Genomic DNA, 22,634 nt, shown 5'->3' on the forward strand with positions numbered 1-22,634 from the left:
TCAGTTTAAATAACACTGGAAAATTCAAACTCTTAACATATGAGAGATTCTTGTTCTTATTTTTGCTTTAGTTATAAATGCTGTAAACTCCTTCATAAAATTAGATGAATCTCAGCTATTCAGAGTACCTGACAAAAGAAGAAGTGACATTTATGCCAAGAACAGTAAGAGATAACTCAGAATGTCCCTTCTGAAAAAATTGCTTCCAGCATAATCTTCATTTTTGTCTACCTGAATTAAGAAGAATTTTTCCAAAGCCATGCGTCTATATAGTAAATCTGCCCATGGGCAAGTTCAGCTTGATAAAATTGCTGTGCTGAAAGGGAATTTTAAGTCTGTTCCAGCCTAAGTCCACCTGTGACCTTTCCCACTCCCAACACTTTTTAAACCTTGCCAATTTATTTTTTAATCAAATTATGAATATTTCAATATAACCAGCTGTATAGAAGGACCATGCATTATACGTAGGTACCTTCATGTCTCTCTTGTGCATCCTTCTCTATCCAAACTTTATTCCTTTTCATATGCTGAACTGCAGCTAGACATCTTCCCCAAGATGAAAAAGGACATCAATAGCCCTTGCACACCAAGAGAGATGGTTCATGGACTCAGTCCTAGGTGTCTCACCTGCTCATCTGCTGTTACATTATGCAGCAAAACTGATGTCTTGGGTGTCTTTGTTTGCCTGCAGCTTTCTTGCCACACCCCCAGGGACGTGTCTCATTTCTGAGCATCCTTGTTTAGAAGCACATTCACCTTGCCTCCTTGAGGTCTTTGTGCAGTTAGGCATGGGAGCCAAGTCAAGGATGTAGGAACTACTGTCCTGGTACTTTGATCAGTGCTTTGCATCACCATTACCAGTGGCAGAGCACAAAGGCCTTACCTCTTCACATAAATCCATTCTGAGGTGGAGACCTCAACCTTGAAAAATGAAATAAAGTACAAGTTAGTGACCTTTAGAACAACTTTTTTGAAACAAGATCCATTTTAATAGTGCCTCTGAATTGCAAACAGCTCCATTCCTTACTGAGAATTACAGTGCATTTCCCTCAGCAGCAATAACCACTTCTAGCAAATTTACTTTCTCCTGCATATCTTCAGTGCTTCACACTTTTCTCTCACTCTATGTTGCTGTAAGCACTGCTTTTTCTTTTAAAAGCAAGTTTTGTGCCTGTGGTTCTCCTGACCCTCATTCCTTACTCGATTGTAATCTAAAAATGGGGTCTAGTCCTTTATTAGTCCCACTGGCTTTCTGAAGTAGAGAGAGTAGAGCAGGTCCAGTCAAAATATTCTGTATAAATCAGTTTGTTCTCTCCAGTGCTGAGGATAAGTTGTAAACAGCACAGAATGGTGGGGAAAATGAACAAATTAAAAGTAATCTCACATAGTCTAAAACATAATCAAAGTGTCAGTAGTTCAAAACCTGATTTTGGTGTGCATTAAACCATGCTTCGTAGAATCAGAGAATGGTTGAGATTGGAAGGAACCTCTGCAGGTCATCTGGTCCAACCTTCCTGCTCAAGCAGGCCCCCCAGAACAAATTGTCCAGAACCACATCCAGACACCTTTTGAATATCTCCAGGGAAGGAGACTCTGCAACTTATATATAAAATATATATGGTGACAGTTTGGGAAACATTTGGTTTTTTTCCAAATGGGCAGCTTTTTATTTGCTTTTCATTATAGCTGATGCTATTGTCAAACCATAAAATGATGCTAGGGGTGTGCAATAGGATTTTCACTGTTCTAGACAAGATTTGTCTGATGTGTTTTCTGGTCCTGAGGGAGTAACATAATTCATGCTTAAGTGGAACATTCCATTTCATAAACAACTAACTGAAAGACGTGCATTTATCTTTATTTTAACTGAGAATGCTGGGGGGCGGGGGGGCACATGGGGAAGGAAGAAAGGGGAGAAAGTATTGCTTGAATTAAGGATCCTATTCTAGTTTGTGAATATGCTAGAAGATAATTCAGACTTTGTTCTTACAAGTATTTCTGCAAAACATAGTGATTTCTAGGAAAGCTATAAATTTTATCTCTAAATAAAATCTTCCTGAGCACTAATGCAGATAATAATCAAAGATCTTTTCCAACCTAAATGATTCTATGATTCTGTGGTCCTAGAAGATATACCTTTGGTATCCTTTATTAGAAATTTGCCTTTGTTAAACAACTGACTTGTATTAGTTGGTTCTGACTCACAACAAATTTCTTGGCATATATTTTATGTTTTCTCTCTTAAGAGTATGATTTCTTTCTTCATAACTTTGAGGGCTTAACCCCATGCATTTCTCAGAACAAAGTTCTGAGGTAAGTTCCAGGTAAGTTCTGTTGATGATTTTTGTCACCCCATGCAACATCCAGACTTAGTCACCACCTTCCTAAATCTCTACAAGTGTACAACATTGCTGGATTACACTTGCCTGATGCAAAGACAAACAAAGAGGAGTACTGGAATGCACATGTCCATTGGAAAGAAGTTCCTCTGTTTCATGGGGTTTCTGCCAAATGAACACCATATTATGGATTACTGCAAAGCACAGTTGTGAAGCCAAGTTTTTGGGCTATGGAGTCTCCAACACTGCAGGTATGGAATTGATCCCATATTTTAGACAGGTGGTAGACTGGATAGCCACTTGAGATTTCTTCTTTTGCGTTGCTTTTATTGATTCTTCTACAGTCCAATAAAAAATTGTTATTATATAAACATCTGTGAGAAGAGAAGCTGAAACAGCAAGGCAAGAATGATAATCACAATAAAAATTGCTAAAGGAAAGAAAATCTCTTGCTATAGCTCTACTGCCTGAGCAGTCACTAAAGAAAATAAGTGACTATTTGATTTTTTTCTTTAGAGACATAAGAAAGAAAACAAGAAAAAACTGACTTATCCAAGTTGCATTAATAATCCATTTTATTTCACCAGCCAGATTCAGATTTCTTTAAAAAATAGTATATTTTTCCCATAAAGAGCAATAGAGTAGATGTGGTTAAAATGTGCATTGTGCTTGCTATTCAAAAAGTGCCTTATTAAATTAAATTTATAAATGAAAGGAAGAAACACTACCATGCCTCTCAGGTGGATCCCCATAAATTGTAGTCTGTCACATTTAACCATATATTCCAAGTTCTATGGAATTATAATGAGAGCATAGAATGATTTAGTAAGGATAGAGAGTCCTAGAGAGTGAAAACAATGCTGAATGATGCTGATAACTGCACTGAAGTGCCCCACACTGCTAAGGCTTCAGTGTGAGCATGTTTCAGGGAGAACAACAAAAGTACATAGTAATATATGCAGTTGCTACAATTACTACATAAATACTCACACATCAAAATACAGAAAAAAACCCCAAAGCAGTGTTATACTGGAATGCAAGATGAGTGAACACTTGCTGCGGAACGGATGCCTAACTAAAAAATCCAAGTGTGAGCCACAGGCTCACCCTCTTCAAGAGACTTCAGAATATTCATGAAAGGTATAGTATTTTGAATTCTTGATCAAAACCTCTAACATTTTACATTTGGTCAAAGAATGTTACTTGAACACTCTATTCACAACTTATTTTTCAGGAATTGAAAAGCATGAAATAGTTTGAAGGACTTCAAAAATCTGGACCTTCTAATTGGTTGCAGGTAATACAAACTAGGTGGTACAAGCTATGTGGTATACCAGTATTGTCTTGTTCTGTGTGGTCTTCACCTGGCTTTCTGGTTACCTAAGAAATTACATTTTCTCTTCAGGATATTTTATTACAGTTGCACTTTTCAAGGCAAATTTGGAGCATGTGGTTTGCAGCTGCTGAACTGTGTTGAGAGTTCTGCAAAGTGGGTACAAAGTCCAGAAGCTTGAGATACTTTTTGTCTCTTCTCCTTTATTTCATACCTTCTTTATTCCTACACAAATGAAAATAAACCTATCTAATATTCCAGAGAGGTGGTATAAGAAGATGAAAAGGGCAATTTTAGCTAAAAGGGGTAATTTTGCCTCTGTTGTTTGAAGGTCAAAAGATTCTGACCAGATACAGTTACATAAAAATGTATCAAGGCAAGAAAAGTGTTTTTTTAAAACTCCAATTTTCAAATCACATAGGACTGAATTTTTAATATTGTGGCATGCTGATTGTGCCTGGTGTGGGATTCAGCTCCAAGTCTGCCTGTGAGCTAAGGGATGAACTCTACTATCTAGTTGACAGAAGTCTAATCAATAAAGGAAATGGAACCCAGTGAGATCTTTAGCTGGCTGCTTTGTCTTTAGATGCCCACTTTATAGTTACTTAAATACTGTCCAAACATCATTAATTAAATTAATTCACCAAGCCTTCAATGACGTTGTTCACATATAGACATATAGTGATGTGTGAGATGCCAGAGGATGTCCAAAACATCCTCTGGAAGATGTCAGGTGATACACCAATTTTTAGGGGTATTGTACCCTGCTGGAGCAGCAGCTGGAAGCAAAGCAAAATACTCCAAGGCATGGCAGGTGATTCTGGGTACCTCTGTGCAAGCAATTTGATTGGGCCCTACATCTCCTTGGGCTATGAGTTAGCTCAAAGCCTGGACATGTGGCTCACAGGCAGGTGATGAGAGGAAGCGTGTACGTGTCTACAGTGAGAACACAAACCCTACTGCAGGCTTTAAAACTGGCAACTCTGCAGTTCTGAAAAATTCATGGCACCTGCCATATTTTTCAAAAGTCCCCAAAGATCTGCAACTCTCGGTGTCTAAGCAGCTGAAAAATATCCAGATTCTGAGTCAAAAGGATAACTAAGCATGGCTCTTAGACTTCATACAAGGAAGATTAATTCCCAAGGCAGTAATTCCCATAAAGTGAAGAATGCCAGGAGAGAGGCTGTCCAAAGTAGACAAGGACTTTTCAGCAGATCTTCTTCTCTAGAAATACATAAATGTTTCTTTGCAATTACTTGATAAGAATTTCTGATCTCTGTGCTAAACACCTGGTATTTCATTATTTCTCTGTTGACTTCACAAGAGCTGCAGAGCTTCCAGAGGTATTGAAAATGAGGCAATGGATGTAAAGGCTAATTAAAGATTTAGGAATCTAACTTAGAGATCACAAAAAATACTAAGTCTTTCTGTAGGTGTTAGTTTTTATGCATGCCCATTCTGCCATAGTGTGCCCATAGTATATGGCTATGTCTGTTTCACAGTATTATTAACAATTAAATAAGCCATCTTGTTCATTAGTCAGGTAAAGAATTTATTCCTAGAGCATTTAAAGCTGTCTTTTATTATGAATACTAAGTGTTTATGTAGCTTGGAATTCAATTTGCTACATAGAAGAGCATGAAAAGTTGATGTACAAGTTACGTTTTGATGTCAAGAAAATAGTTTTTAGCTATTAGAAGCAGAGCATAATAATTTATATCTACAGGGGAAAAAAGAGATAAGTTAGCCTCTGTCACACCAAGAGAAGAGAACTCAGACCCCAGAATTTTCATTGTCTCTGCTGGGAAAAATTGGATTGTCATTTTAATGGAGTGAGATAGGATGTATTTTTAGGAAATAATGCTTTTTTTTTTCCTTTTAGTCAAAAATTGCAAAGGTATTCAAGTATCTCAGTTGTTTTCTGACAGTGTTATGTGGCATCCTCCTCCACAATGTAATGCTTTAAATCCTTTGGTATTAAAATGTTCATGATTTGTCTAAGATGAGCTATGTTGTATAAGACATACAGTAATTTTCTTATATGTCATAGTGCTTTAGTTCAGTGTAGTGTAACCTGATGCTTTCTATAACAAGTCTAGCACAATGTATTTTTCTAGGGTGCTAATCTGATTGGCAGTGATGACATTGACAAGCATTCTAAGCTTCTCATTTTTGTTACAGATATACTTGGGATTCCTACTTGTATCATTTATGTGTTTAAATCCAAAAGAATGAGAAAAAGTGGAGAAGAGTGAGAAACAAAGCCGTGGTGGGGAAAGAACATGCCATGGACACCTTGTGCCATCAAGCATGATCATCCCATGCTGTCAAGGCATTTATCTAAGCCTTACAGGCTGGCAGATAGAGTGGTTACACAAAGGGTGTATCATTTTTCATCTTTTAGGAAAAAAATGAGGATTCAGTTCAATAAAAAGTATGTAATATTACCAGCTGGGTCTTATGTTTCTTTAAATGATCTCATAACACAAAATGAGCAATAAGGAGTGCATACTGTACCATTCTAGAAATTTAAACCATTCTAGAAAGTTAAAACATGTTTCAAATGTTGAAATTCTATTTCTCAACCATCAGAGGGATCTGTCTGAGCTCTTTTAGTGTAAACCTCTCTTTTTCGTGAGCAAATCGATTTCACTGTAGCCATCAAGATAAAGATACACATGCTCTGTTTAGCTGTGGGACACTTACTGGCCAACAAATACTAATTTCTGCCCAAACGTGTAAAATGTGTTTGGAAAAATTAACCATGAGCAAACAAGTGAGAAAACCCACACAACAAAATGCTGCAAGTTGACTGCATTCCCAGAGAGCAGACATTTCATATTACAGAATATCAGCAATATGCAGCTTTTCATTTCATACTGGATATGGTTCCAGTTATTTTGAACACTCAAAGTTATGTCCTAGGTCCAAAATGTGCATGTGTAGCCCTAAAAGGGACTAAAATTGCTGTTGTACTTTTGTGTTCCTTTCTTTATTGCTGAGAAACTGGTTTTACTGATGGTTAGTGCATTGCTTGATGCCTTTCACTTTTAGTGAATTCTTGAGGGACCAAATATTTTACAGCAAACTGAAAAAAAGTCATAGATGGTCCTTGCTAAGGCATGGAGAAGGTTTACCAGATGACTGGTTGTATTGCAGAGTGGGGGTCCACTGCTTGGGAAATATTTTCATGGGAAGTCCATTGCTCTTGTACTGTTATTCTCTGTTGTTCTTGAAGTACTTGCTCCCCACAAAGCCAAGCTGATTCCTCTGAATGTGCTACCTCTGAAATCATCATTTATACCGAAAACTCTGTGTCATCATCTTTACATTGCTTCGTAGGGCCTGCACCAGACAACGCATGCTGAGCGGATCATTTGAGGGGCAGCCAGCAAAGGAAAGGTCAATACTGAGTGTCCAGCATCATATACGACAAGAACGCAGGTAAAAATGGACAAAAAGGATGGGTTTAAAATATTCTTAAAGTAAAGGTGGCAAAGGGAATTAAATTTGAGCAATACCTAACATGTGAACAGCCAAAACTACTTACTTGTACAAAGAACTGAATTCTACGTTCTTTATTGTAACCATAATGAAATTCATTGTACTGTATAAATGGAAAAAATGCCTTTTTATTTCAAATGTCATTTCCTTTGCCAACTACAAAGCTATCAATTTAAAGATCAGAAGGACAGAAATTGGCTTATGTTAGACCAGATTGAAAACAATTGAAGAGCATATAAGCTTATGATGTTAGCAAGAGAAAAATGATAAGAATTCGAGATATTGGGTGGCTGAAGAGAAGTGCTTTATAATGGTCATCTTATAAAGGTCAAAATTTCATCTTGAGATGTATTGTTAAATTGATTATGATTGTTTCAGGTCACTGAGACATGGTTCGAACAGCCAGCGAATCAGCAGAGGAAAATCTCTTGAAACATTGACTCAAGATGTAAGTCCTCATAGAAATGCTGGTTTCAGTTTCAGAACATAAGAAATTAGAATATATGCTATCAAATAAATGCTTGTGTAAGACTAATTCTAATTATGAACTTGCTTGCAATTTGTCTTTTCAAATCTTGAAAGGAAGTCATAAGACAAATGCTGTAACTGCATTAGAATTATCCTCAAAATAATTGACATGGTTATTTCACTGATAGACTCATGGTTTTGGAACACTTGCTGAGATAGATTCACCGAATCTGTAGACACTGCATTAGGAACACAACAATTGCTGCCCAGGATACTTTAAAAAGCGTTACTCTGGAATTATACAAATCACTCGGGCTGGGAAAACAGCAGTTCAAAATTTCTGATGGAAGTTTAGCAATATATTCCAGGCAGCAAAACTGTCAGACAAAGGGACAAAGAATGAAAGGGAGAATAGTAATCATGGATTTCACTGTGGTGTAATTTCATGCAGTTCAGTGCGTTTTCATTTCTGCAAATTCATATGATATTTTGTGGATCTCTGTGGCAATGAAATTTCAAGATACTCTATTAGTCACCCCATTTCCAAACTATCTCAGTCTTTAAACTAAAGCAGATGTGGCTTTGCTTGTAGGATAGCCAGCAGCATTACCCCACCAGGAGTGCTTCCAAGCCTCGCATAACTCAGAATAGTAATGCTGATATTCCCTCCACTGCATGAGCTCAGACAGCATCCTGCCTCCCTTCCTCCCTCCCTCTCATTCATCCCTGCACTCAGCAGTCACTACCTGTATGATCTGCATGCCGATTCTTTCCCAGTCTTAGCCCTTAGTAGCTTTGATTGCATTCATTCCAGTTAAGGGAGGTTGGCTGGTCTTAGAGGACCTCTGTTTTTAAAGTTAAAAGTTAGATTGGATGGAGCCTCAAGCATGAAATTAGAACTGAAATTAACCTTGATGAAAATAAGGAGCCTTATGCTGTAGATAGAAAATACTGTGCAATATGCTTGACTGAGTTGATGTGCAGTGCATTTGGAAATAAAGACCTTTCATTTGAATATTTCTATGCAAAATACCATATCTTGCTTTCATCTGAAACATTAAAAAATAACAACCCTTAGACCTCGATTAAAAGGAATCATTTTGCTTCTAGCACTCCAACACAGTGAGATACAGAAATGCACAGAGAGAAGACAGTGAGATAAAGATGATCCAAGAAAAAAAGGAACAAGCTGAAATGAAAAGGTATTTAAAAATCAGAAGTCTGAGTGCACATTTTCTTATTAACTATTCTCTGTATGAAGTTAAAAGTATTAAGAGTGAACATGAAAAAAAGAACAAAGTGTAAGGGATATTTTTGCCAGGGATAATGTGTAACACTTCATAATTTACGTTTTTTTCAAAAGGAAAGTCCAGGAGGAGGAGCTGCGAGAGAATCACCCGTATTTCGATAAACCTCTGTTCATAGTTGGCCGTGAGCACAGATTCAGGAACTTCTGCCGAGTGGTGGTACGGGCTCGCTTTAATGCGTAAGTTCATTTCATAGCAACCTTGGTTCCATGGCTGCTTACTTCCATGTGCAAGCTCTAACTTTACTTTTCCAAGGAAAACTGCATACAGTGTGGTCACCTGTGACGGTTGTCACAAGGGGTCTTGGGTGAAGGAAGAGACGAGATGGTTGACTCCATTATCGGAAGGCTTGATTTATTATTTTAATACATCTATTAAAACTATACTAAAAAGAAAAGGCAGGAGAGCTTTTCAGAAGCTTGCTAAGCTAAGAATAGAAAAGTAAAGAATGATAACAAGGCAGCTCTCTCTGGCAGTCTGCGAGAGCTAGCTCTGCTGTGACTGGTCACTGAACCAAAACATCCACACCAGACCAATCCGGATCACCCTGTTGCATTCCGCAGCAGCAGATAATTATTGTTTACCTTTTGTTTCTGGGGCCTCAGCTTCCCAGAAGGAAAAAATCCTAAAGAAAGGATTTTAGTGAAAAGGATGTCTACAACAGTCACCACACAAGCTGGCAGCCAGTGTCTGTGGTGTAGTCCTGCTGCTGGAGGAAAGGAAGCAATAAACTGCTCAGTTAGGGGAGACGTGTTTGAGCAGTCTGTGATGCTGAGATAGACAAGACTGTGGGAAAACTGCAGGCATGAGCTGAAAGGAAAGGGTAATGTTTCCCACATGTAAACAAAAGCTTGCTATTCCCTTCTTATTCCTCATCATAAGGCAAGAAGTGTTTATTCACCAACAGTTATTCACAGAACAGAAGAAGGTGAAGAGAAATTAATTGCACCTCTGCTCACGCAAATACTCTGTAGCCCATAAAAAGGGACTCAGAATGGGCTGGGGAGGTGTTCAGCTGTGGGAGATAAAAGGAGAAAAGCTGAAACCGAATGAAAATCGGGAAGGCTCAGCAACTAAGCTGTAGGTATATGTGAGTGTGGCAGATAGAAATCCATGTACAAGCAGCTTTCTATGAAATCATCTCACAACTCTTTTTTTAAACCTCTGTCTCTTGCTGGCACTAGGATTTTAAAGGGTTAATGCATGTCACCTTGCATAGAGCAGTGTAAGACAGAAGATAGCTCAAGGCCATGAGCTTGGCACTTAGAAGGACTGGTTTCAGCAGCTGCTTTACCATTGATTTTCTCTGTGCCCTTCAGCAAATTACTTCTAGTTAGCATGACAGGATGGTTAGATACTCAGTTTCAACCATACCTATATTTAAGTTTCTGCCACCTTTGTAGAGACATGTCCCTGAGCTACTTCCCCACTTTTCGACGCAACTACTAACTTGATTGTGATGCACTGGTCCATGAAGCAGCTGCAAATTAGAACAGAAAAACAAAACACACAAACAGTCAATCAAATCCATTTAGCAAGTACTTGTCAGTGCCTCTTAGCATTGCTAAATGACCAATGGTAACAGGATATTTATATTAAAACAGCTTAAATAAAATGTTTGTAATTATAAGAATAAACTGATTTTCTTAAACAGTCTTCTTTATTTAATTTATTTAAATCCTCCCTGCTTTATTTGTTATCCCATCTAGCTTATCAAGTAAATTATTCTAGATATCTCTTTCAAACTGATAGGATGAATATTTTCATCTAATAAAAAAAGGCTGAGGAATGCTGCTGTTTAGAATGTAGGGAGAGGAAAGAGTTTAAGAAGCAAAAGTCAGTGGCTTCAGTGGGAAGGCATTTAATCCAGTATGTTCTGTGCGCTTACTGGTGTAAGTGGATGAACCTGGTCTGTGGAAGATGTTTCTCATTCTCCTTGGATGTCTTGTGCATTCCTGTAATTCATAACTATGCGATCTCTCTGGTGGTAATTCCTCAAGTCTGTTCAGGCCATTTTTCACTTTAAGCTCAGCGAGGAAGTAATGGTAATTTCACATCCCAATGGCTAGAGCCCTCCAATGAAATATAGGATATGTCAGTGCAGATCATGTCTTGGCACGATCTCCTGCGGGAGTTGGAAGATAAGTAAAAGTGCCTATAACCAGTGGGTCAGGGGAGGCTTCTTTGAAAGTATTCTTGTAGCTTCTCCTGCAGCAGTCATTCTGCTTTGTATGAAATTGATAAATAATTGCTGCAGTAGGAACTTAACTCATGTCACCTAGATATGTGCATATTACTTATAGAGTGGGTCTCACTCTTTGACTGCCTAATGGCTGTTTGGATATGGCAGGTGGAGCGCGGCAATTACATGGGAAATTTCAGATATAGAGAATCTAAAAATATTAATCAGAAAAAGATTAAAGTAATAGAAGACATAGAGCTTGTGGAAGGATGTGTGCATCTGTGTGTGAGCGTGTGTGTGTGTGTGTGTGTGTGTGTTAACTGAGGGTATCATATGACCACAGAATCATAGAGTGGTTTGAGATGCAAGGGGCCTTAAGGATCATTTAGTTCCAGCCCCTCTGCCTTGGACAGGGACATCTTTCACTAAGCCAGGTTGCTCAGAGCCTCATACAGCCATGGTCCAAGAAGTTTTGAAGTAATTGTAAAGAGCATTTTGGTGCTTAAAATTCAGTAGCAGGTTATCCCCCTTATTCCCAAGAAAATTACAAGATTAAGTCCTTGTTTACAAAATCAAGACCCAAAAACACCTGTCAGTTCAAAGAATCTTAGAGGAATTACAGGTACGCAATGAGTTAAAGTGATCCTAGTTGTGTTGATAATATGACTAAAATTGCATAGAATTAAATGAAACTTATACAGACATTTAAAATACAGACAGGATAAAATGGAGCCTTGATTTTGGACAGAAATTACTTAGAGTTGATGGATACATGGTATAATTATAATGCTGACTAAAATAAAATGTAAATGACTGTATCTTTTCTTCTTTTTATAGTTCTAAAACAGATCCTGTTACTGGAGCTGTGAAAAATACCAAATACCATCAGCTTTAGTAAGCACTGCAAAAGTAACTTTGCTTGGTCTCATAAGCCTGCAGTATAAGTGTGTGTGTGCACACGTGCATGAATGTTTGTAAATGTGCATGCACATGTGTACTTCTTTTCTTTTCTTTTTTTTCTAAAAGGTTTTTCTTACCATGGAGTTTTTTGGGGAGAAGGATGAACAGGAAGATGATTTTTAATCAGACTTTTCTTCACTTGCATGCAACTTCTCTAGTTTTACTACACATTTCTGAAATACTGAAATCTTTGATACTTCTCAGCTCAATTTATTTTTCTTAGGAAAGCACTTAACTGTAGTGTAGGCACAAATCAAGTACACAGAGATCTGGGCATTTCTGTAATGGCATTTCCTTGTGTATCATTTGCAGTGACTTGCTGGGTTTGGTTACTTACCTGGACTGGGTCATGATCATTGTTACAATATGCTCCTGCATTTCCATGATGTTCGAATCCCCTTTTAGAAGAGTTATGCATGCTCCAACACTCCAGGTACTGCCACTAAATCATTTTACAATTATAGAACTACAGTCACCTTGCTTTTCTCCACTGCCTGTTCCTAAATTATGGTTGTTGCTTTTGTTTTCAGATTGCTGAATATGTTTTTGTAATATTCATGAGCATTGAGCTTAATCTGAAGATTATGGCAGATGGCTTGTTCTTTACACCAACAGCTGTCATTAGGGACTTTGGAGGAGTTATGGACATATTTATATATCTTGTAAGTTTTTATATTTATGGAAGTTTTTTTTGGCATTCTTACCTCTGATATATTTGGTTATATAAATGTTTAGTAGTGTGAAGAAGTTTGTCTCTGTACCCTGATACAAATAGTAGTGATACATGGATGTGATAAACACCTGGCAATTTAGTGTGGGGTCGTTGTATGACCCCTTTTAATTCTTTATTTGTTGATATGTTTTAAGTATCAGATCTGATTTTCCTTCAGAGGAGACTTGAGAACTCTGAGCTCATTTCAGCATTTTTATGCAGGACAATCTTAATTTTACCTGTTTCATAGATATTAATTGCTTCTTCCCCTCTCAACAGAATTCCTGCTTTATTGAAGGTGTTTCAAAACCATTTACCATTTGACAGAGGGCACATCTGTGTTGCTATAGAAGAAAGCAAAGAAAGCTATATCCCATATCTATCAGTAGTGGTTCTCAGGAAAAAAGTTTCTCAACAGTTCTCAACAGTTTCTGGGAAATCTCTAGCATTCCATTAAAATACAAGAGGAGGGTGTCCATTTCCTCTTCACATACGACAGTAAATACCATAGAATGTGTCAAAGCCAGTGCTCAGTATAATACAGTATGAAATACTTTCTAACTTAAGAAATTACTGAGAAAAATGGCTTTGATGGATTTAGATTAAATCTTTCAGAGATTAATCCACCAGGCAGATGTGCTGCATAAAATTTGTCACGATCAATTTGTATCAAAGATTTTATTGTTAGCAGAAATAAAAATATGCATACTTGCACAAAACTCCTACTGTAGTATGCATAATTCCTGTGTGCTTTAGTTTCTTGAAATCTCTCTGAATCCCTCTGCTTGTCTGAAGGAAAAATTTCAGTGGTGTAGTTTGGATATTCCAAATATGACTGCAGTGATCTAAAAAGACTGTGGAAGAAAGTCAGGACTGTTAAATATGTTTGTTTTGGTGGGGTGGCTGCCTTTCATCACTTTGTTCTTAACAAATTATATCAAGTCTTAAATAATTGGTGATATAGTCTTCATCCTCCAGTCTTTGTGCACTTACTTCTTTGTAATACTCTCACCTCTGTCCCCCTATGAGAACACTGGCTTTTAAAAAATAGGAAGCACTTAAGAAATGTTAATCAATAACCATTTGTCAGAGATTGTTCAGGTTACACGACACAGCTATGCTGTTTGAAAACACTTCCAAAAACGTAACATTCGTGTAATGAAACCACATGGTGACAAAACAACTTATGCCTGTAACAAAGTGATAGGAAAAACTGTCAGGGAAACTGTTAACAGACTTTCCAGGTGAAGATTTCTCAGTTCCAGGGTAGAATCTCTGAAATTAGAAGGAGGAAGAGAAATAATGCTGCCTGCTCCAAGAATATAGTTTGTGTCCCTGTTTTGAGTCAGCCAAATTGATTTCTCCTTTTGGAACTATTCCATCTAATTAAGCATATAAAATGGATTTTGAGTCAAAAGGCAGGACAAAGACAAGCTGATGCCAATTAGTTAGGACAATAAGCCAGGACGTAAGAGATCTAAGCCCTTTTTCTAAGTTAGATGCCCTTTTGCCTTATTCGTTAATTTTAAGGTAGAAACCTTCATTGACCTTCTGTGCTGTGTCTATGCCAAGACATTGTAATCCTGACCTATCTTTGCTTTTTCTGTCCTGTCACCTCCAGGTGAGTTTGATATTCCTGTGCTGGATGCCTCAGAACGTCCCTGCCAAATCTGGAGCTCAGCTCTTAATGGTGCTCCGCTGCCTCCGACCTCTTCGAATTTTCAAACTGGTCCCTCAGATGAGAAAAGTGGTGAGAGAGCTGTTTAGTGGCTTCAAGGAAATTTTTTTGGTATGTGCCAATTTTTTTTTGCAAAAATATATGAAGGAGTAAGATAACATTTTGATATAAAATTCATGTTTTTTATCCTTTTCACCATTGTTGTCTCTTTAGCTCTTGTCTCTTTTCATTGTGGTATCACTACAGATGACCACACAACAGGCTAAAAATTAGAATATAAGTAACTCATACTGAGTAAAGCTATTGTAATAATTATTTTAGAAACTGTATTATTTGTTTAGCTTATTTTAGTCATAATTACATAGGAAGACTACTGAAAAAAAATCTACCCCTTTTTCACAGTTCTGGTTGGTCAAGGAATATGAGAAGTAGTGTATGGAAGCTCTGCAAGAACAAAAGTAAACCTGATTTCTGAGCTGCAGGTCTCTACCTTCAAGCTTCTTGAGAGGCAGCCAAAAGCAATACAGCTGTTCATCACAGATCTGGATCTCATTCTTATGTCATTGTTGTTATTATTATGATCGTGGCCATACTTATAGTAATAAGAACAACAATGGAGTCTGTGATTGCTTGATCAGACATAATCTGTTGTCTTGGGACTCCATGTGGTATTGGTCAGCCTAAGCAACAGCCATCTTATTCCTTAGCAGAAGGCTTTATTAGGTCAGGTTGTTATAAAACACTAAGCTACAAAATATTTGCAGACAGTGATAGAGCAAGGACAAAAAGTATAAAGCTAGTTGGCATTTCATAAATTCTGTATTCTATTGAAGATATTTACATCTTAATTTGCTCATGCTTATCTTTACTGGAGCTATCCTGGAATCAAATATCTTCCAGTGGCTTAATCAGATTAATTAGCCTGAATCAGCAAAACAGAAGCAGCACATATGCAAGTACTCAAACAGTTCCTTTAAATTAAGTGTCAATTCTTATGCATACAGAATTTAGCAATGTGGTACACTGAGCACAAGAAAGCTTTTATCCTTATCTGCATATTAAAAATAAGACTAATATAACACAGCACCTGGTTACTGGACCAGAACCTAAAGAAACGTGTCTGATACCAAAGCCATATCTCCGGTTTACATCCCAAAATGATCCTCCCTGCAGTTCACCAAGGGAGCTGACCCCCTTTTTCAAGTTTGCAGAAGAAGAGTTTAACAAATCCAACTTCATCTTTACAGGTTTCTATTCTTTTGCTGACATTAATGCTTGTTTTTGCAAGCTTTGGAGTGCAACTGTTTGCTGGAAAACTGGCTAAATGCAATGACCCTCACATCATCTCTAGGGTAAGAACTGCTTTTCTGCTTCAAAATAATGGTATGTTTGTGCCATTTTTGCCTGCTGGGGAAAGCAGGAGGGGCAATCAGAAATATCATATGAGAAACAGAGGTCTTGGGCTCTTCCTTGTTCAGAAGCAGGATGATGGAGGGAAAGATGATTAAGAGGTGAGCAAATGAGGGTAAGGATGGGTTTCCATATAATAACTAAAGCAGGTCCAAATATTGGGGACTGTCTTAAAAAAAGTTGTCAAACGAATGTCATGTTACCTGCAAAGGACTGGATGGCAAATGGAATTAATCATGGAAAATAACACCTTTGCATTCTTAGGTCCACAACTGAAAAACAGTTTAGACTGCTAGAGGTCCAAATCAATGGGGATGCCAAGTGGGTTGCATGGAGAAAGTTGTCTGTTTCTTATTCCTGACATATTTAGTATTTGGAGAAATGTCATCATGACCTAAAGAGAGCAGTGGTCTTTAGGAAAGAGGTGAAAGGCCACATAGTCTTGCAAATTGAAAAGCACTGTCAGTCCTGAAGGAAAAGGGTGTATGGAACACTTACTAAGATGCATTTTTCATTTGGGTAAAGGTCCATGACTATTAATCACAGATTTATAAATAACCCTTCATTTCTGTGTATATTGCTTTCCCATCATGGCAAATGTGCTGTTTATGCTGGCATGTTGGCATCTCTCACAGGCTTCTGTTTAATCTCAGGCTGTGGTTTATTTCACTATAGGAGGATTGTCATGGCATCTTCAGAATAAATGTAAGTGTTTCCAAAAATCTCAATTTAAAGTTAAGACCTGGAGAGAAAAAGCCTGGATTTTGGGTGCCACGAGTCTGGTGAGTTGCTACACTTTGGCCTTTGTTTCTTCAAAAATGCAACTGTTGGTGTAGAAAAAATGGCTCAAATGTGATGACTTTAAATCACTGATAGAGGGATTTTGTTGTAATTCAAATGATACTAAGAGTAAAAATTCTGGCATATTTAGTAAAAAGCTGGATATATGACATTTTCCAGACTTGACCTCCATTCCATAAACCAGAAAGGAAGGGAAAAAACCTCTAGGTACTGAAACTATATAGGAATTAGATTTGATTTGGTTATTATTACAGTGGGAGTTATTTTCTTGAGAAGTATCATCACTTAGTTATTCTTTAGTATTATTATGAAGGCAACCTGAGAGCCATAAAGCAACAATAGAACCTAAGAATAAATAGGAAAATATGGGAAGGAAAAGAAATGGAAATCAACCTGCCTACAGCTACCCATAAAAACAAATGATTATATCATGTTTAAAAATAACCTTTCTCTTCTATGGCCATCAACCATGCCAGCCAGCAGTTTCTTTCTTTTTCCAGTGCAGGGAGTCTTTGTGGCCTGTCTGGTGCAGAAGTGCAGTAAAACTCATTTAAAATCTAATGTATGTTTTTAATCTGTATTCTAATACATTTAATATTTCCCAACACCTGAACAGGCAAAACTCACTGGTTTTAATTGTTTACAGTTTTCATTTGGTTGGCATTTTGCAAAATCAGCTTAACAGCTGCAATTATTTTAATTTGCCATATGTGGGGATAAAGAATGTACCAGCAGTGGTAGATTCAGAGCCACCCTACACTAAAGAAATAGTGTACTGTGATTTGAACAGTCAGTAAAACTCTGACATCTGCAGAAGTCTTTGTTTCTGTATGCTTCAGATAAATTCTTTCTCGAGTAAGCAAATTCAATCCTGTTCAGCTTGGTCCAGAAATAAACAAAAACTGTCTTAATCAGCATAATTATAAACTCTGGGGAATGTTTTGTTATTGCAGAAAAATGTTGTACTGCAAAGACATTTATACCACCTGTTGGCTGTCAGGCCAGATTTTCAAGAGCCAGATGTCAGTATAAGGACTGCATTAAAAATAGGTATCTACATCTGAGAGCTCTCTTTTCACTGAATGGTTGGATTCAAGAAGCACCAAACACTTAATAACTCTTCTGGAATACAACTATTTACCTTATAAACTATTGAAAAGTCATTGGGCTCCTTGGATTATCTGGCTTGGATTGTAGAGACAGAGCAACGTGCTAACCTAGCCCAAAGAGAGTACTTCTAATGTTCAGCTGGAAACATTCTCTTGAATCTCAGCTGATAAAAAAGGTCAGAGCATATGGTATAGGAAAGCCATGAAGGTGTGATGTCCTCTCACGTACTCTTTTAAGTTTTGCTTTATGCTATCAGTTCCTTATGATAATGAAATAGGGAACAACATTTTCTAAACAACCTCACTGACCATGGAGTCAGAATCTTTTATGTGGGTTAGAGAATTATTTGCTGCAGGTAAATTTATTTTAGAATCTGGCCAATGCCATCAGATCAATTTTTCCGTGAATTATGTTTTTTTCTTTCATTGGCAAAAACTTTAAAATGCAGCAACATAGAGGCATAGAATGTTTTGGGTTGGAAAGAATCTTGCCATGGGCAGGGACACCTTGCACTACACCAGGTTGCTCAAAGCCCCATCCAGCCCAGCCTTGAACATGTTATAAGCTTTATTGCTGTGAGTCAGATTCTGAGTAAGAAAATAAAGCATGCATCAGGATCTAAAAATTATGTTTACATATTTATTGCTGTTGCTATTGTTTTCTTATTCCTGATATAGATCTTCATATGTTTCAGAGACTTTCACCCCGGCTTTGCAAAGTATTTAAATGTTAGACTATGAAGAATCAAGGTAACAAATAGAACAGCTTTACTGCTGGTTACACCTATTTGTGTACTGAATTTCAGGGCAAATCCTCGGAATTTTAATTTTGACAATGTGGGCAATGCAATGCTGGCGCTATTTGAAGTGCTATCATTAAAAGGCTGGGTGGAAGTCAGAGATGTTATTATTCACCGTGTTGGGCCGGTAAGGAAACACATCAGACTCTTTGAATTCTGTAACAAATAACTATGGGGTCTTCTTTTTTTTAACTATTAATCCTATTTCTGTCTATTCAGATCCATGGAATCTACATCCATGTTTTTGTATTCCTTGGCTGCATGATTGGACTGACCCTTTTTGTTGGAGTTGTCATCGCTAATTTTAATGAAAACAAGGTACTAAGTGAGGTGGTTTATTCTGGGTGAAAGGGTTTATTGAGTGTAGAACTGGCTCTGTGACAAACCTGAAACTGATATTACACTGTCTACATTGCCTGGTAAGGCTGGCTTTAGTACTGGCTTACCAATCTTACATTTGCAAGACTGCAAATATGGCTTCAGATAGACCTTATCCATACTTGCTAGAAGATCAAAGCCTGTGATGATAGCGATCCATCACACACTCTATCAAAGCTGTTAGAGTTTATTTCTAGTGCAGCTGTGCTGCTAGATGGAGATTGAACATGAAGCACTATGTATTTACAGATGCTGCTTAATTTGATGTAGGTATACATGTGGTGGCAGATAAAAAGATATGTTATGCTTGCCTGTGTTGCAATGAAGGGGTCTCTTAAGAACCCTGCCATTTCAGTATTTGAGATCCAGAGTAAAGCTATGCGGCTTTTTCTTTACAAACCGCAGTGTACATTGTAAAAATAATTGTCCATCACTCAAATAAAAAGGCAGCTAGTGTTCTAGGCAAGTTCACATGGGCTTTTTGGATTACCCCGAAAAGTAGAAAAACCTACCCTCAAGGGAATTGTTTCAGAGCAGCTCATGTCTACACTTGTTAAAAGGTAGAATCCTCTGGATGGGATTGTTGCATGCACACTTCACAACCTTTAATATGAGGGGTTTTTCTGAGCCTCTTGTGTTGCCTCTGAGGCATAGAGACAAAATTATTAACTTTTTCCTCTTTCAGTTCAAAGTCACAAAAATAATGAGATATGATAATTTTACCACTCATGGCTCTGAAGGGAAAGGATGACTACATGCTATGGGCCATGGAGATGTGTGACCGCCCAGTGTGCTTGTTCTGGAGCTGGGTGCTGGCTCTGGCCCTGACTTGAGCCCAGTAGCAAACACAACCATTGAGTTTGTCCATCAGGGAAACCACCTGACTCCTTCCGGAAGGGAAACGAGCAGCATGTTAATGTGGGCAAGCAAGCATCATGAAGTGGGGTCAAGCACGTTGTGAGCCAAATAAATAGCCTAAAACCTCTACTTTTAAGGTATTGAAGGCATTTTGAAGGTTTTGAAGGCATTTTTATGTTTGCATAACATCAGTGTAATTTTGGTAAGATGAAGTGCCGTCATTCCTGTTAAAATATATCTGCTCTAGAGAACAAGGAGCAATGTATGAATAATTCCTTTTCTTATTCACTAAATTTTGCTTGTGGATTAACAAAGCTGAAATTTCTGCAGTATGAGAACCCCACTGGATTTTTATAGATGCTTTTGTAACTTTTTGTTCGTCTGTGCAATATTACTTTTCCTTCAAATTTTTCAATACACACATGAACACAAGAATCTTTATGCTTTTTGTCCTTGCTCACTAGTAACAGTTCCCTGTAAATTACACTGAACAGCCACATCAGGCAATATTTCTGTAGAATTCACATGACAGTTAAAGTATAAATCTTTTATATCTTTTGGTTCAGCTTCTTCAGTTGTTTCTTAGTAACCAGCAGTGGCATGTAATGTTTGTTTTTCTTTCTTTTTCCTTGACTACTTGTTACTTTTAATGTATTTACTATAGAGAAAATAAAATGTTTTCAGATTTGAGTTGAAAATATTAATGTTAATTAATATTTGGGCAAGAGTTTCAGCCCAATTAATATTCAAGTAGAGTGAAGAAATGTCCAGAAACTAAAAAAATATGTAGAGAGATGGCTGGCAACTAGCCCAGAAAGTAGAGAGCAAAACAATCCACAGTGTGAGGTTCAGTTGCATTTTCTTAAATCTAGTTACTTAACCAATATATTAGGGTTTAAAGTAGATATTTTCTTTAGAAAATTCATAACTGATATACAGTCAGAACAATTAAAGGAGTACTTGATGAGGGTCAGAGTTGGGCAATTACTAAACAAACTGTTTTAAATGAGAACAAACAATTTTCTAAAAAGAAAAATTTATAATCATTTCAGATATGCTCTAGTTTTTCATAGGAGTTGTTGGAACTGCAAGTGTGGAAAAGTTGGACTGGGAAGTACCACAGCAAGCTCTAGGCTCTGTCCTTCGTTGTCCCAGTGACAGGGCAATAGCCCAGATTATTTCAACCCCCAACCCGATTTCAGTCCTCAACTGTCACTTGTCTCAGCTCCTGAGTGCCAGGAGTTCAGGCTGCAGTGAAGATGTGAACAGCTCAAGTATTAGCCGGCACTTTGAGCTGAAGCCCAAATGCAAGCACAGCTCCTCCAGCCTAGCCCTGCTCACAGTGCTGTGCTCTGTGGTTCCCTTATGATGATCCTGCTTGTGGAACTGGCAGGTTCTGAGCAACAAAGCAATTTGGCACCACTAGATTTTACAAAAATCCACCTTTTTGCCACCTTTTGTCTTGTTTGCAGTGAAGACTCCAAGAATATAAAGCAGACACGCTCCCTGGGGGAATGTGTTGCCTTTTAATCTAAGTGTTTCTGAATGGTGCCATTTGGGCCTGACAGGAGTAGTCAGCATCTTTACATCTTCACTTTGTCTGCATTGTGTTGGAAAGCACCTCTTCCTAGGGCACCATCTAGGGACACAGCTCCATAAAGAGATCATGTTCGCTAACAGGGAGAAATCCTGACCTTATGAGTTGCACAGCTGGCCACAGTTCCAGCATCTGCACAAGCCAATGCCCAGGTAAGGGCGAAGATCATGCCAGCCCTCACCCAGCTCAGTGTGGCTCTTTCTGACAGGGACAGGAGCCAAGTGTCTGGAAGACAGGATTTTGACATTTACCTTGAAAAGGTCTCCTTTGTTTTTGTAACTCTAGAATCCTTCTGTGAGATTTTACAGTTCTCTAAAGTGATAAGGAACTCATTTTGTTTTGAAGGTCATTTTAGATAACATTCAGTTCTGTTTGAAGTTTGCTCTGTTATGGGAACATTTTTACACATTACCAGCTACCACCATCTAACCTAAAGATGTGTCTTCACCTCTCTTTGTGCTTCCTCTGTGGAGAGCCCTTGTAGATTCATAGCATACTATTATTTTATTTCAATTACACCCCAAGCAGAAAAGCTGTGGAGACCAACAGTGGTCTCCTGGAGGGCTCCTTCCCTGAAGAAACTAGTGGCACTAGTAAGTCACGGACTCTCTGCTGCAAAGTCCAGACAAAATCCACCACTCTGCTTCCTGGCAAATGACATTCAGTCAAATGGAAGACCTCCTGCAGTGTTTCATTGCCCACAATGGGCTGCTGCTACAAAGAGCAGCAACTGCGCCTGCTGAGTTGAGTCCCAGAAACTCACAGCTAATGCATCCAGAAATCCTCTTGGGTAACAGCTGATACTTCAGACTCCATTCCCCAAGCAGTGTGTTATTTAAGGGAAGTTGTGTATGTAACTTTATTTCAGGCACCAAAGAGAATGTTGTTTTCAAGTTACAATGCTGTTAAATGACACAAGCTTTATATGCGTCTCTTTGTTTATTAAGGGGACAGCTTTACTGACTGTAGATCAGAGACGATGGGAAGATCTGAAAAGCAGACTGAAGATAGCACAACCTCTTCATCTCCCACCTCGTCCGGGTATCAAAGATATTTTGATTTTATTCATGTTGAGCCCTAGTGTTCATAATTCCCCAGGAGTCTGCAATTCAAATTAAAACTGTAATCGTGAGGCCACTAGGAGGTTGTGCATAAGTTAATGTGGAAACAGGCTCCAACTACAGATCTCTCCATAAGG

The 22,634-nt window shown here is 38.0% G+C and overlaps 1 protein-coding gene across 5 annotated transcripts in view; it reads left to right on the top strand.

The window, feature by feature from the left end:
• NALCN (sodium leak channel, non-selective) overlaps positions 1 to 22,634 on the top strand; it is a 228,007-nt gene that overhangs the window by 186,368 nt on the left and 19,005 nt on the right. For 4 of the 5 annotated variants that reach the window (XM_030943111.1, XM_030943136.1, XM_030943128.1 and 1 more), the window contains exons 19-31: positions 7,015 to 7,116; positions 7,555 to 7,624; positions 8,755 to 8,846; positions 9,008 to 9,130; positions 11,971 to 12,027; positions 12,406 to 12,526; positions 12,624 to 12,755; positions 14,427 to 14,594; positions 15,731 to 15,835; positions 16,569 to 16,675; positions 18,610 to 18,730; positions 18,823 to 18,921; positions 22,384 to 22,477. In XM_030943111.1, the coding sequence (XP_030798971.1) occupies positions 7,015 to 7,116; positions 7,555 to 7,624; positions 8,755 to 8,846; positions 9,008 to 9,130; positions 11,971 to 12,027; positions 12,406 to 12,526; positions 12,624 to 12,755; positions 14,427 to 14,594; positions 15,731 to 15,835; positions 16,569 to 16,675; positions 18,610 to 18,730; positions 18,823 to 18,921; positions 22,384 to 22,477 (1,391 nt within the window). The remainder of the gene's footprint in view (positions 1 to 7,014; positions 7,117 to 7,554; positions 7,625 to 8,754; positions 8,847 to 9,007; positions 9,131 to 11,970; positions 12,028 to 12,405; positions 12,527 to 12,623; positions 12,756 to 14,426; positions 14,595 to 15,730; positions 15,836 to 16,568; positions 16,676 to 18,609; positions 18,731 to 18,822; positions 18,922 to 22,383; positions 22,478 to 22,634) is intronic. The other variant, XM_030943144.1, reaches the window with a different exon arrangement.

The sequence above is a fragment of the Camarhynchus parvulus genome, chromosome 1, assembly GCF_901933205.1.
Source record: "Camarhynchus parvulus chromosome 1, STF_HiC, whole genome shotgun sequence".
Classification (NCBI taxonomy): Eukaryota; Metazoa; Chordata; class Aves; order Passeriformes; family Thraupidae; genus Camarhynchus; species Camarhynchus parvulus.